General features: G+C 40.6%; 1 protein-coding gene across 2 annotated transcripts in view; it reads left to right on the top strand.

Annotated features, from left to right (window-relative positions):
• htr2cl1 (5-hydroxytryptamine (serotonin) receptor 2C, G protein-coupled-like 1) overlaps positions 1-13,531 on the top strand; it is a 141,225-nt gene that overhangs the window by 86,146 nt on the left and 41,548 nt on the right. For both annotated transcript variants that reach the window (XM_036146273.1, XM_036146272.1), the window contains exons 3-4: positions 6,368-6,540; positions 11,888-12,927. In XM_036146273.1, the coding sequence (XP_036002166.1) occupies positions 12,504-12,927 (424 nt within the window). In that variant the 5' untranslated portion in view covers positions 6,368-6,540; positions 11,888-12,503. The remainder of the gene's footprint in view (positions 1-6,367; positions 6,541-11,887; positions 12,928-13,531) is intronic.

Genomic DNA, 13,531 nt, shown 5'->3' with positions numbered 1-13,531 from the left:
TGCGGGTGAGGCGAGAGCAGAGGTGACGTGTTCAGTTTTTTGATTACCAGTTAAAAGATCTGCTGCAGCGTTTTGAACCAGCTGCGAACGATAGGGCAAGGACAGACTCACTCCAGCATAAAGTCAATTACAGTAATCGAAAATAAAAGTATTCATCACTGATTCAAAGAGTTGCCTGGAAAGGGAAGATTCCCTTAAATGATAAAAGCAGGGCTGGTCTGTTTGTCAGGTAGTCTCTGATCCAGGCCTCTACCTTCGGGAGTTTCTGATAAAGCAGGGCTGAATTGTATTAAATACACTGTAGAAATGTAACATGACTCCCACAGTGCTGTCTGCTTTATCCACATGACAGTCCGTTTGCTGAAGCAGGTGTATGATGGCGTCTTCAACTCCAAGGTGATAAGCAAACTGCTATCACTGTTGCAGAATCCCACAGAGCTGCTCTACCTAGGCCTTTAGGACTGTTGCTGACGCCATCTGGAACTGCTGCCTTGTTCCGGTTCAATCCCTCCAGCTGCCTCTTCACCTGACCTGAGGATCTCTGAAACTCCCCCCAGAGTTGACATGGGAATTCTGGTTTCTTCTCAGATCAACACTCTCTTTGCCCACTCTATCAGTTTATGTGGAGGACCATGTATTAGTAGATTTGGAGTTGTGTGTAACTCTTTTCCACCTTCAGTTGTTAACCAGTACTTACACAGTACTGTGTTAACATGTTGAGTTCGGATGATAAGAGTTTTTTCCCCCCCCCTGCAGTTTATAAAATGTAGTGCATTCAATTGGTTCAACCTTTAAAAGTACCCCAAATTATGAATTAAATGTTGCTTAACCCTAAGATCTCATGAAATATTACATGTTCTGTGTTCTACATGCATAGTTCTTTACTTATTTTTGTGTAGTGCCTAGATTACTATAGTACAATGTGCATCTGGATAAAGTTGAGCACATTTGATTGTCCTAAATCTATAAATAGTATATTTTCCTTAATATGACTGGTGTGTTGATTTAAGCTAAGATACTGACTTCTGTATAATGTCTTAACATGTCTCAGAGTAATGTCTTTATGCCTCCTGTGTGTGCTTCATTCACTGTCCGCTGAAGGATAATTGCTGATGAAACGTATGGCGGGGTCTGTCTCTGATTAATAGCTAAGAGGCCTTTCAGGAAATAATACATTCTTCCCATTGAAGTGTGGGTGTAATGTGTGGTTGTGATTGTACATCCTTGTTGCTCTCTTTCTTTCTCTCATTCACTGTTTCTTTTTTTTTCAACATAGCGCTGGTACCGATGAGAAGCACTCCATTTTCATTACCTCCATTATCGACCCACGAGTGACATTTTCCTATTCCTTTCCTTGGTCTTCCCCTTTCTTCTTCACCGCCTTATTCACTTTCCCTCTACTTTCCGTAGTGTATCCATGTGGGTAAAGAATACAATCCAGCATTATATACTTACGTTTGTAGTGTTGGGTTGCTATTGTTTCATCAAATTAACCATGAAAATGAACTTGGGCCGCAGCCTTACTAAGCAGTGCTGTAAATACTGGTTATACAGCTTGCTATTTACAAGTTTATTCAAGGGTCAACATAAAGACGTTCCCATAGTTTTTTCTCATCATTTATTGTTTCTGGATATGTATCATCTATTTTATTCTCCAAAATGGTATCTACTGCCTGAAGTAAGCTGGCCAAACTTCGACTGAAAATCAAATACCCGTGACATATAGTTCAAAATCAATGCAAAACAAAGTCACTGTCAGATGTTCCATTTGTTCATCTATTTTGTTTTATATCATGATTTAGCTGGAAAAATGTAGCCTTGCAGCAAATTAATTCTCCATTCTGGGCATGTGTCTCAGAGACGGCACAGTGAATGTTAGTTTACAGGACAGAGTATTGCTAAGTAAGGTTACGCTCAAATATGACTACATGGGTTTTTATCTGCAATTTTATTTCCCAGGTCTTCATAAAACCAGAGCTGTTTCAAACTTTCACCAAATGTGTGTGGGAAAACAACACAACCAGTGCTATACAACTTTTTTCTTCTTCTTCTTCCACTCTGGAACAAGCCTTAAACTTGTATTGCAATGCAATACTACTGGAGATATGTCAGACAGTGCTTTAATGTTTATGGGTCAAGGGTCCCATGGCTGCCGGAAAGGGTTAGAATCCTTGAACTTTTAACAGTCCCTATTTTCACTGCTTTTCATCATTCAACAGTCCTAAAACTATTTTAAAAATGAAACTATTCCTGGAAGCTAATTCAGGCAGTTACTCAATCTGCCCTTCTGCTTCACACTCCACAGAACATATCAAAGAAACCCTGCATCCAATCTGGTCAGTCCATTTACGTATATGCTGCCTCACTTCATGCTTTTTTAATGCTGCTGTGGCTGCTGCCTGCCTACTTACCTGCTGTTGCTTCTTTTAAGCACTTCCATCACTGCAGCATCCACACGCCAGCTTTAATATCAAAGACACGCTCATCTTTTTTTGGCACGTTTTGAACTATGTTTAAGTAGCATGTTGAGAAACTTGACAAGGTACTGATCGGACTGGAGTTGAGAATTAAGGTACAAATTGGAACATGGTTTTCAAGGTTTTAACAAATGAAAATCAGAAACTTTGTGGTATTAGTAGTATTAATTGCCCCTGAGTTAATATTTTCTACAACTACCCCTCATGTTTTGGGATGTGGTTGTTTTATTACCAGCTTTGCATATCTTACACTTATTTGCAAATCAGCTCAATCTGATTGGGTGGAGAGCATTTGTGAAAATCCAATTTTCATGTTTTCCCAAAACGTATTGGCTGGATTTAGGTCTTGTCTTTGACTGGGCCATTTCAGCAAATAAATACGCTTTGATCTAAACAATTCAATGTTGCCTAAAGGTGAACTTCCTCCCCAGTCTGAAGGTTTTTTTTTTTTTTAAGACTCAAACAATTCTTCCAGAATTGTCCTGTATTTACATTTATCTATCATCCCAACTGAGCTTCCCCTTCATGCTGTAGAAAAACTTCCCCACAGAATGATGCTGCCAACATCATGTTTCTGTCTGGAGATTATGTTTAGGTGGTGTCATTTGTATTCCTTACGTAGCATTTTGTTTGTAGCCCAGAAAGGTCAGTTTTGATCTAATCTGACCAGAGCAACTTCGTCCATGTTTGCTAGGTCCCCTACATGGTTTTTGGAAAACTGCAAACAAGGCTTGTTACTACTTAGTATGGCTTTGTTTTTGGCAATCTTCCAAATAATCCAGATGAGTGGAGTGGACAACTAAAAGTTGTCCTGGTAACAGACTCTCCATTATGGGTTGCAGATTTCTGTGATTCCTACCAAAGATAACATGAGACTCTTGGCTTCTTTTTTGCCTAATGCTGTTATTGCCCAGCCTGTCAGTTCAGATTGCCTGCTATGTCTTGGTAAATTTCTAGCCATGCCATTTTCAGAGAATGGATTGAACAGTGCTCTGTGACTTGTTCAAAGTATGGGTTATTGTTTTATAACTTGCTCTGCTTTAAGTTTGTCCACAACTTCATCCTTGATCTGTGTGCCGTCATCCTTGGTCTTCATGAAGTTGTCTGTCCACTAATGTTCTATAACAAACCTCTGTTGCCTTTGCAGAGCAGTCATAAATACACTTTGATTATGCCACACCGAGACTGCATTCCATTATTTTCTGCTTTCCTTTCTGTGCTCTATGTTTCCAGCATCACATATTCCTTCCACCTGTATATATTATGCCTTTATTCGTTCTTGTTTGCTCAGACTCCTTCCTGTTCTCAGTCTCTTTCCTTTCTTTCGCCCAACTATTGTTGACTCCTATGTTTTCTTCCTTCACCTAACTTCACTTGTGATTTGCTTCCTCTCTTTGAATACAAGTATAATACACGCTGTTGTGGTGAGCCATTAACATTCTCCGACTGTGCTGCCTTCTTTTACTCATGTCACAGTCATTCCCTGTCTTCCAATTATGAGTCTCTCTGGCTTTGTCATCTTCTATCATTTGTGTCCTTTGAATCTTGAGTTTTATCCGCTCCCCCTTTTCTCTTTTATCTCTGTTACTGTGTGTGGCAGCAAATAGCTTGTCTGTCTCTCCCTGTTTTGGCTTTTGTACGCTGCTGAGTGCACACTACGTGTAATATGAGCCTCTCGACTAATTTAGGGAACGCCGTGTTCTACCCTCCATTGTGTCCTTGAGTGAGCGTGCGGCGAGATGTTTCTTTCCAGTGTTACTCGCTGTATTTTTATACCATTCAACGCATGGTTGTGGCTGTTCAGCATTTGCCACAATCTCTAACATACCAGGAAATGTTTATCCTGTTGTTTCAAGCAGAGCTTATTCACAAGTCTTGAAGCCATGCATTGTTTTTCGTCTCACCCTTTTTGTGCTTTTGGTGTCACACAGCAGGCAACAACCACATCTTCATATCACCAGTTCACTCCTACCGACACAAATCACAAACACAGTAATGCACACACAGATGGAGAGTATGAATTATCTGGTTTCACATTAGCACTGCGGTATCAAGCCGCTACTCCTGCTTCTCTCTGCTGGCATTACTTCATCTTACTTAAGGCTTTACCACACTGAACATTTTTCAATGAATTTTCACTGAGTTATATGTCCATTTTGGACCTTTCCCTTTAATTTAGAATAAAATTGAAACATTCATGTTTTGTACAGATTCATTATAGATAGTGATATGTTTCAATTATTGTTATTTCCATTAACTTCTGTTTATTGAAGTTGAATAGAAGGATAAAAAGTAGTAGATGAAAGCAAGGCAACAAAATCAACAACTGCAATAAGGAAGAGTATGATCTGGTCTGTCTGCTGTGTTCATCCGGCCACTCTTCCCATGCTGTGTTAATTAAGCCACACTGCACCTGCAACCCTGATTCTCTGCATCTTGATTCCAAACACCTGTTTCCTGGTCTTCATAAGCTCTACACAGACAGCAAGACAGTGCCAGATTATTGAAACCCTTTGGTTAGTAGATGTCCACTGATCTTCATGCCCGTTTACCAAGTTCCGACCTCGTCTCTGGACATTACTGTCTAACTTGTGTATAAAACATGAGAGAATAGAAACTAAAAGCAAATATTAAAAACAGGTGGACTACAAAGTTGTACTAACTATGTTTTAGTAACAAGGGCCACACTGCAGCCGAAGAAGTTCATGCCTCTGTTTCTGAAAGCTTCATCCACAGATTCGGATTCAGGTAGGATCACAGTGCCGGTGTTAGCAAAGCTAGTGTTTTGAGAAGGCAAAAGGAATAGTGATTCTTTTTCACCTCCACTAAGGGGTTTAAAAACCTGTCTACTTGGGTTTTTTTTATCTGCTCTTTTCATCTTCCTCTTTCCTTTCTTTCTTGTACTCCACTGTCATATTTTTTGTTGTCTGCCATTATGAGAAATTAATCACTCCCTCAGGAGTAAGATGCGTCAAACTTGGACCAATAACAATTATGCAATCTTGACAGACGTCCACCAAAACAAATTACCAACATTCTCAATGCCGCAGCCAAAATCCTCTTAGCAAGAGATAAAATGAATGCATTTTCACACTGTTCATTCACAAAAATAAAAGAAATTATGTAGTGCCCTCGAAGTAGTGGGGACGTGGACTGCTGCCATGGCAAGCCCTAGCTGAAGTCTGGGCTTGGATGCACCCATTTTCAGCAGGAGTTCCAAAAGATGAATAACTCCTATACATTAATGCATTTCTTGATGCTTTATCATGCAGTATTTCTTCTATTTTCACCTTAAAATCTGTCCCATTTTAATATATCAAAGGTGAAGCTAAAAGCTACTCACACCCACCACGTCGTTTCAGAAATGTTTTTGGAGGGGGAAGCATCTGCTTTTAACAGAATGCCATCAAAAAAAAATAACCTAAAATGTCAGCATCTCTAATGAACTTCTTCACCACCAATGTTTTCCCCTCAGGTTGTCAGCTAAGCAGCATCAAAGCGGTCTCTTTGAAAGTTACACATGCAAAATTACCTTGCTATTACTCCACCAGGACATTTTGTCTATTTTCTCTTACTCTCACTCTTATCTTTAGGGCTGGTTGCTGCTAGAACTTGACAAATCTTCTATTCCAACCATGAATTGTCTGTTGTTTTTCATTCTGTGACGCTGTGATCCTGTTGGATGAAAGTAGTAAGGAGCGACACGCCATAGTGCTGTTGTTGCTCTTGCTTGTGTGTGGGTGTGCGTAGGAGTTGTAGTAGTTCCGGGAGGTTTTCAATCACTGTTACCTCAGGTTTGATCTGGCTAGTTCCACAGAAACGCATCAAAAGTCAACCTCTCTTCGTCTTTTTCCCTCCCTCCTCTTCCTTCTCCTCCTTCTCCACTGCAGGCGAATGGATGATGGTGATACCTCACTGCAAATGTGCGGAGTGACGGACAACACGGGGATTGATACATCAGGAGAGGGAGCAAGACAGGGATGTTACATTGCAAAGAGTCACTTCTGTGGGAAACAGAAATAAGCGGAAAAGGTCAAGCACATCGATCAGCAGGAGAGAAGAAGTGAGTGACCAGATTCCAGATAGGGGGAAGAGACTAAACCTCTCTAAATTGTTGTCTTTATCCCCTTTCTTTCTCTTTCTATCTCTCTCTCTCTTTCTCTCTCTCTCTCTCTCTCTCTCTCTCTCAATCATTTACAGCTAGAAAGTTACGACCTGCTACAGAGTCAGCAAATAACGCTTATTTTAATGACACAGTGAGCATGCTGTCTTTGTTGTCTTAGATTTAAACGTACTGCTTATAAGCAGAGTTCATACTACCATCCTGCAACCTTTTTGTTTATCTGATTGTTCCTTTGGGGATGTTTTAGTTTCTTAAACTGTCCATCGTTTAACACAACAGATACCCTATCTAATACTTAAGCTACCGATAGTAAAATCAACACCATATACGGTGCTTTGGAAAAAAAAAAAGGTTCCATTGGAGTCAAGCGTTAAACCTGAATGAAGCAGGCTGAAACATATTTAAAAATAAAAAGAAACAATGAATTATACCTTGATCTGAAGAAATTAGAATTCTCATTAATACGAAACAAAGTTAATGACATCTATCAGTCTGGAAAAGGTTAGCCATTTCTAGGCCTTGGAACTTAAGTCCCTTTCATCACCCAAACATGGTAGTGAAAGTGTGATGGCCAGGGGTTGCTTTGATTGCACAGGACCTGGATGACTTGCTGTAATAGATCAAACAATAGATATGGCAATGATATCTGGGAAAATATTCTTTGGAATCACCAAGCAAAAAGAACTTTCTGGTCTGAGGTGGTCTCACACTGCATCTGTTTGGTTCAATTTTAACGCATTGGAGTTCATTTTTTTTCAGAGAGACTGCTTACTTTGGGCTGATCTTGAAGTTCATCAGAGCTCTGGAGTGAACAAAAAAACTTTGCCTCTAATCTCCCCTCGAAAACATGGATCTCGGTTTGCTTGCAAGTGAACCACAGTTCTCTTACAGCGTGATGGTGAGAGGAAGTTATATCTCTTATGGACATGTATTACAAACATATATGTGATCCAAAAGCTTTTTAAACTTCACTCTAGGTCTGTGTAACCACAGCAGCAGATCAGAGTCCCTCCCTTTCTTCTGACTTTTTCTGTAAAGCTATACCAGTCTTGTGTTCGGGGGAGTGGGAGCCTAGTGAGAAGGTTGCAAGTACCCGGTTCAAACCGTGCAGACTGCCACTATAGTTCCTTGAGCAAGTCCCCTTATCCTCAGTATGCTCCCAGAGCACCTCAAAGTGGCAGCCCACTGCCCCCTAAGGGATGTGTTAAATGCAATGGACAAATTTCATTGGAATATATGTTGCAATGAGAATAAAGATGGTTATTGTCATCACTGTATTGTTCTTGAACAAAATGCTGGATAGTGTGCTGCCTCTTTTGCTGGTCGTCCTGAGTAGTTTCTTGTGAAAGCGCTCAAAACTGAGCTGCTGTTGTAATTGCAGGATGTAGTTCAAGTGGTCTGGGCGTGTTGTCTGCTTTCAAAAGTGCTCTGGGGTGCTTTTCTGCTCCAGGGCGTGAGCAACTTGCAGTAAAAGATGGAACCTTGAATTCTGCTTTCAAGTAGAGAATCCTGAAGGACTATAGGCGGAGATAATTTTGTAAGATTTTGCCAAAGCAACCCTCACCCCAGACCAGCAGGATAGTGATCCAAAGCACACCTGCTGACCCACTTTTAAATGGCACAAAAAAACAAGGTTTTGGAGAGGCATGGGCTCCATCTGAATACCCTTAATAATAGCTCCTAGCTCCATGTGGTCAGCAGTTAGAACTTTATCATGGGGAGGAAAGCAGCGTTGTACTGCTGTGCCAATTTTAGACATCCTTTAACTACAATGTTATTATGTGATGGAAACACACATTGGCGATGCAAGTCAAATCCAGATTGACAGCCTTCTGAAAATTAAGTACAAAGTGCTCGCACTTTTCTCTCCGGACATTTTCATTGATTTCCATGGGGGGGCAGTGCTTATACGTCATGTCACGTAAAGGATTGTGGGATACCTTAAGGCTCCTTGACGCCAGTAAAGGACATTGTGAAGTTACTAGGCAAAACTAAATGTGAAAGTACACATACACGCTACTTTTCCTACCTCCTTCCTTACTGACTGCACTATTCGGACAGCACTTATCATGGTGACCGCTAACACACTTCCACTTTGGCTAAAGAGCCCTTACTCAATAAGGATATTCAGATGGAGTCCAGGTGAATATCTGGATCTAAATTTTATTGAGATAACCTGGCAAGCCAGATTGATAATATGTAGCACTCTGTCAATCTGGGACTGCTCACATTGAATTAGTTTGGGGAAAGAAGGGACTTGAAGCAGAACTCTCCAAGTTGATTGGGCGAAACAACACTTGGTGCCCCGCTACCAAAGGTTGGTTTTAGCCAATCACGGAATCCAATTAAAATGTAAGCAGTACGCATAATGAGAAACCACAAGAAGGTAAGCTAGTGAAGGCACTTCTTCCTGTTCTTCTTTCAAAGGAAAAAGTTGTGGATTCTTACCAAACAGCTGTAGATGTAGCAGCTATGTGTCTGTAAAAGACTCACTGCCAGTTACCACCAACACTTAAGGGTGGCGCAGCCAGTTATTTGGTTATGGGGGAAATTATCTTTGAGGCAACATCGTCTCTGTTCACCAACCTCCAGTTTGCATTTAGCCATTTCCACATAAATTGTATTCTTTTTCTAGCACAACATGGGCACAAGCTGTTTAACAAGTGAATCATATTCTGCAAACAGAATTGCCCAAAATATTTCACTAGGTTGCATAACGTCAGAATTGCACGTTAACTACTTAAAACAGAATGATATTTAAATGGCTAAAAAGGAACTTCTTCAGTAATCACCATTTGAAAATTTGTTTTTACCAACTTGGACACAAGTTACAAAGAAAAAAGCATCTACTATAAGAAAAATTATTAGCAAAATTACTTTAAGGAAATAGTAAAACACCAATATGATTAAACTTGAAAAAGCTGTTAGCCTATATCCCAGCCACCCTCCACTACTTTATCTCACAGAGCAGATTAGTGGAGGAGCAATTTGTCCCCGCGGTGAAGTGCAATCTGACAGCGGTGACATCTGTGCGTTTCCGATGCTTTGGTGGCACGATCCTTTATGATTCTCCAGCTGGATCTGTGTAGTCCCCACCAGGAAGTCGGCTACAATGCGCTGTGCTGTCACAACACCAATTATGATCTACAGAGGATGCGAGTGGTTAGCGCAGGCATACAATTATTCTCTCCACAGGCTGCCTCTAATCTTTGGTTGTAAGCTAATGAACTGTCTGTTTTCATGCCAGGTTTAAGGCTAAAGCTAAATGATTACAAGAAAAGGATGAACACTGGTTGAATAAAAACTTAATGTCCTGCAGAGTGAAGTGATTGTTTACATATTGGGTGACTAAGAATCTGTGTTTTTTTATCTTTATTTTACTCTCCTAGTCACCTTTCATACTAGATTCCTTTCCTCTTTCTCTGCCTCTTTCCTCTCCATCCTGTGTCGTTCTCTTTGCTCCTCTCTGTGATAGATTGCTGCTTTATCAGACCAGTTAAATGGTTTGCCTGCAGTGATGTTTAGTTTCCTGTGAACAATGCTGATGCTTTTGCTCAGAGGGAAAGATAGGAAGCAACCTGTCTGTTGTGCACTGTTCAAGGCAGAAGTGATAAACACATTCACATTACAATATGGCTGGCAAAGTTGATTCTTTGTTGTCCTTCACAAAAGTCATCTGTTGAAGAATTTGCAACTAGAATTTTTTTTTTAAGAATGCATCTCCTGTATATCATTATGTGTCATTTTTATTAGGTATACAGCAGCCACATTAGAAGAATGTGCTTAAAGTTGGTTTTATGTCACCTAAAAGTTGCCTCCTAATAAGGCCTCTCTTCAGTTGTTTTCAATGTGTGTGCTTGTAGGGATTTAAATGATTTTTATCTAGCTTAGCATTTTATCTTAACCGACAGTTGTTAGCCTCTTTCGCGAAACCAGTCCCAGGTTCACACACATGCAAGATTAAAAAGAATTAGGACAGCACTGCAAAACCAGTAATATTTACATTTTAATAAGAATTCCAAGGCAACGGTTATTTATATCACCCTGAGAAATTTTCGATAAACTAATTTTGTTGGCATTACGGAAACAACTCTGCTTATATAATTGCTCAGCAGCTGTGTGCATGTTTTCGCAGGAACTGATGGTGATATGCTAAAAGTCTTTAAAACTCTAAAACAGGCAGAGTTTTATCTGATTCAATGTCAGACAGTGAGAAAAAATGTTTAATGTTTTATGTGTGTAAATATAATATACCAGTAGTTGCATTGGATGTGGCAAACGGTGAGATTTTTCATTTAAAAGGATGACTTGTAATAAATAACACTGCTAGTCCAGCACATTGTGTTTGCCCTCACAAGCAATAATAATCTGAATTAATTTCACACATGCATGCTGACACAGGTAATTTGTAGGCACAGCCGCTCACAGACATAAAATGGAGGTAAATGAATACGCTTACACCCATTGGACAATACAAGCTGAAGGTGAAATAGGAAAAGTGGGAATTCTGTTACATTGTCTCCATCGATGAGTAAACAACATATGGTCACACTTCGCTTCTTAATCTTGCTGTTTCAATAACCCACTGCCCATTGAATGATCCCATCCTAGTACCTATGTCCATCTTTAAACGTGTTGGCTCTTAAATACCCCATCTGAGGCATACAAAGACGCAAGAAATCACAGTCTCCCATTCACTTTTCATGCCCACACATCGTAAAACACGTCTCACTAGTTTCCACAGTCTGTCAGGCTTTTTCTTCCCGTTGGAGGCAAAGACATCTGTGTGTGCACACGTCAACTCCCACACACCTACCGGCAGACTCCTCGACCCGCTCTTGAGGAGTTTTGTGAGGGACTTTGTCACAGAGCTTGCAAAGGGGTAAAGGTAAATTTAGAGGACACAATTTCGACGTGAGGGCATAAACATCCACGCTTCCTTTTCGGGTTTGCCTGCTTTTTTTTATGCTGATAGTTGCGCACACACTTGACCAAGCCTTTTATTATGACTGTGGACAATGTGATAAATTAGTGTGGTTGAGGAAGGATCGCTGCAGGGATGATGACAGGAAGGAGAGGAGAAGCACCGAGTGGGAGGGTTGATGAATGCATCAAAGGTGCAGGGGGTGATTAAGGAGAGGAAAACGCAGAGGTAGCATGGAAAGAAATGAGAGAATTGAAGAAACAGATTAAAGAATAAACCAACACAGGGGGAGCGGGGAGCAAGATAAGGCTTTGACAGATAAAATAATCAAACTTCTTTTCTCCATTTGTTCTCTCTCCACAGCTCAGACTGATCATCAACTCAGATCTGACAGACGGTGGAAACCCGTTGGAAAAAAAAAAAAAACATCTTGAGCGCAATCCAGCACAGAAGTGAGGTTTACTGCTGAAAGCAGATATTCAAAGAGATTCGTACCTCTTGGCAAACAAACCTGCACTGATTGGATGGCCGCAGAAGGCTGTGGGCAGCAAGCCATGGATATGAGTGATCCAATTTCCAGCTCTAAATTCAAAACACTTAAAGTCTGTGTTCTATCAGGCGGCAGATGTGGCTCAACACCAATAAACAACTTGGGACGGCTTGGCTTGTGGTCCAAGTCGAGATCTCTTTGCTAATGGTGTTTTGTAAGGAAATGGGAGGTTTAAACCTCAAACTACCATCTGAGACTGTTTGCAGCTAGCACCACTTTATATCTACGTAGTATGATGGTAAATATAATTCCTCCCATTCCTCTCCCTCCATCTTCCTGTCTGTTCAGTTTGTTCTGCCCTCTGAGGTTCCGCTGATCAATTATTAAATTCCACTCAATGCTTTGTGCATTTCTACTGAGAAGGCAGGGTTTATTCCAAACGAGTCCAAAGTCTTTCAGTCTTTGAAGCAGTCACTACTCTTCTGGGGAATGGGTGGTCCAACGAGGGCTCTTCTTGGTGGGTTTGGCACAACCACCTCGTCCTTCGAGGTCGGGGGTCATATAGGTTGGCCGAGCAGCAACCCGCTGGACTTTAACCAAACCCTGCCATGGGGAATGGGAGGCAGCAGTGGAGGTGCAAGCGCTGCAGCCATGAGTTTGAGTTTTGGTTTCGACAACTCAACAACCCAGGAGTCTGTCACCAGAACTGTGATCAAAGAAAAGAACTGGCCGGCGCTGCTGATCCTCGTTATCATCGCACTGACGGTCGGTGGGAACATCCTGGTGATTCTGGCGGTGTCTCTGGAGAAAAAGCTCCAAAATGCCACCAACTTCTTTCTGAGGTCACTGGCTGTGGCAGACATGCTTGTAGGCATCCTGGTCATGCCAATTTCTCTCATCAACATACTCTATGGTGAGTAAAGAACACACTGAAAACATGTCTTTAATATGTGATAATTTGTCATAATAATTTTACTACAGGGGTGCAAAAAGATTTTGGGGCATATGAGCTCACAATAGTAAAACATGATACAATTGTCATGCAAACCACTTTTGCATTTTTTTATGGCAGCACTTTGCATAATAGTGTCAAAGTGACTGACAAAACAAGAACATTTCCTTAGCCCTATAACAATAGCCCTAGACTTTCTGCCACACTGTTCTTTACAAAGCTGAAGTTGGTATCTGATTCACAGTGCCCCATTCGTAGTCCAACAATGCCTTAGCTAAAGTGTTTTGTATTGCTCAAAAATTCTTTAACACATAATTTATGATTTGTTAAACCTGGATTCTATGTGTGATTCTAAAAAAGAGAGCTTAATTTGTTTTTGTTTTTAATTGCTTCAACACAATCATGAAGTTGGCATGTGATTCAAACTTCATTAAATGACTTCTTCACAACTTGTTAGGATTTATTTTTTGTTGAAGAGACTGGTAAAGCATAGACCAAATGATTAAGCACTAACATATTTTTAAACCAGTTTATTTCTGAAATTGTTTAGCAGTGACAACCCAAA

This window comes from Fundulus heteroclitus, chromosome 14, assembly GCF_011125445.2.
Source record: "Fundulus heteroclitus isolate FHET01 chromosome 14, MU-UCD_Fhet_4.1, whole genome shotgun sequence".
Taxonomy (NCBI): Eukaryota; Metazoa; Chordata; class Actinopteri; order Cyprinodontiformes; family Fundulidae; genus Fundulus; species Fundulus heteroclitus.
This window is presented reverse-complemented; position numbering and strand designations above follow the sequence as displayed.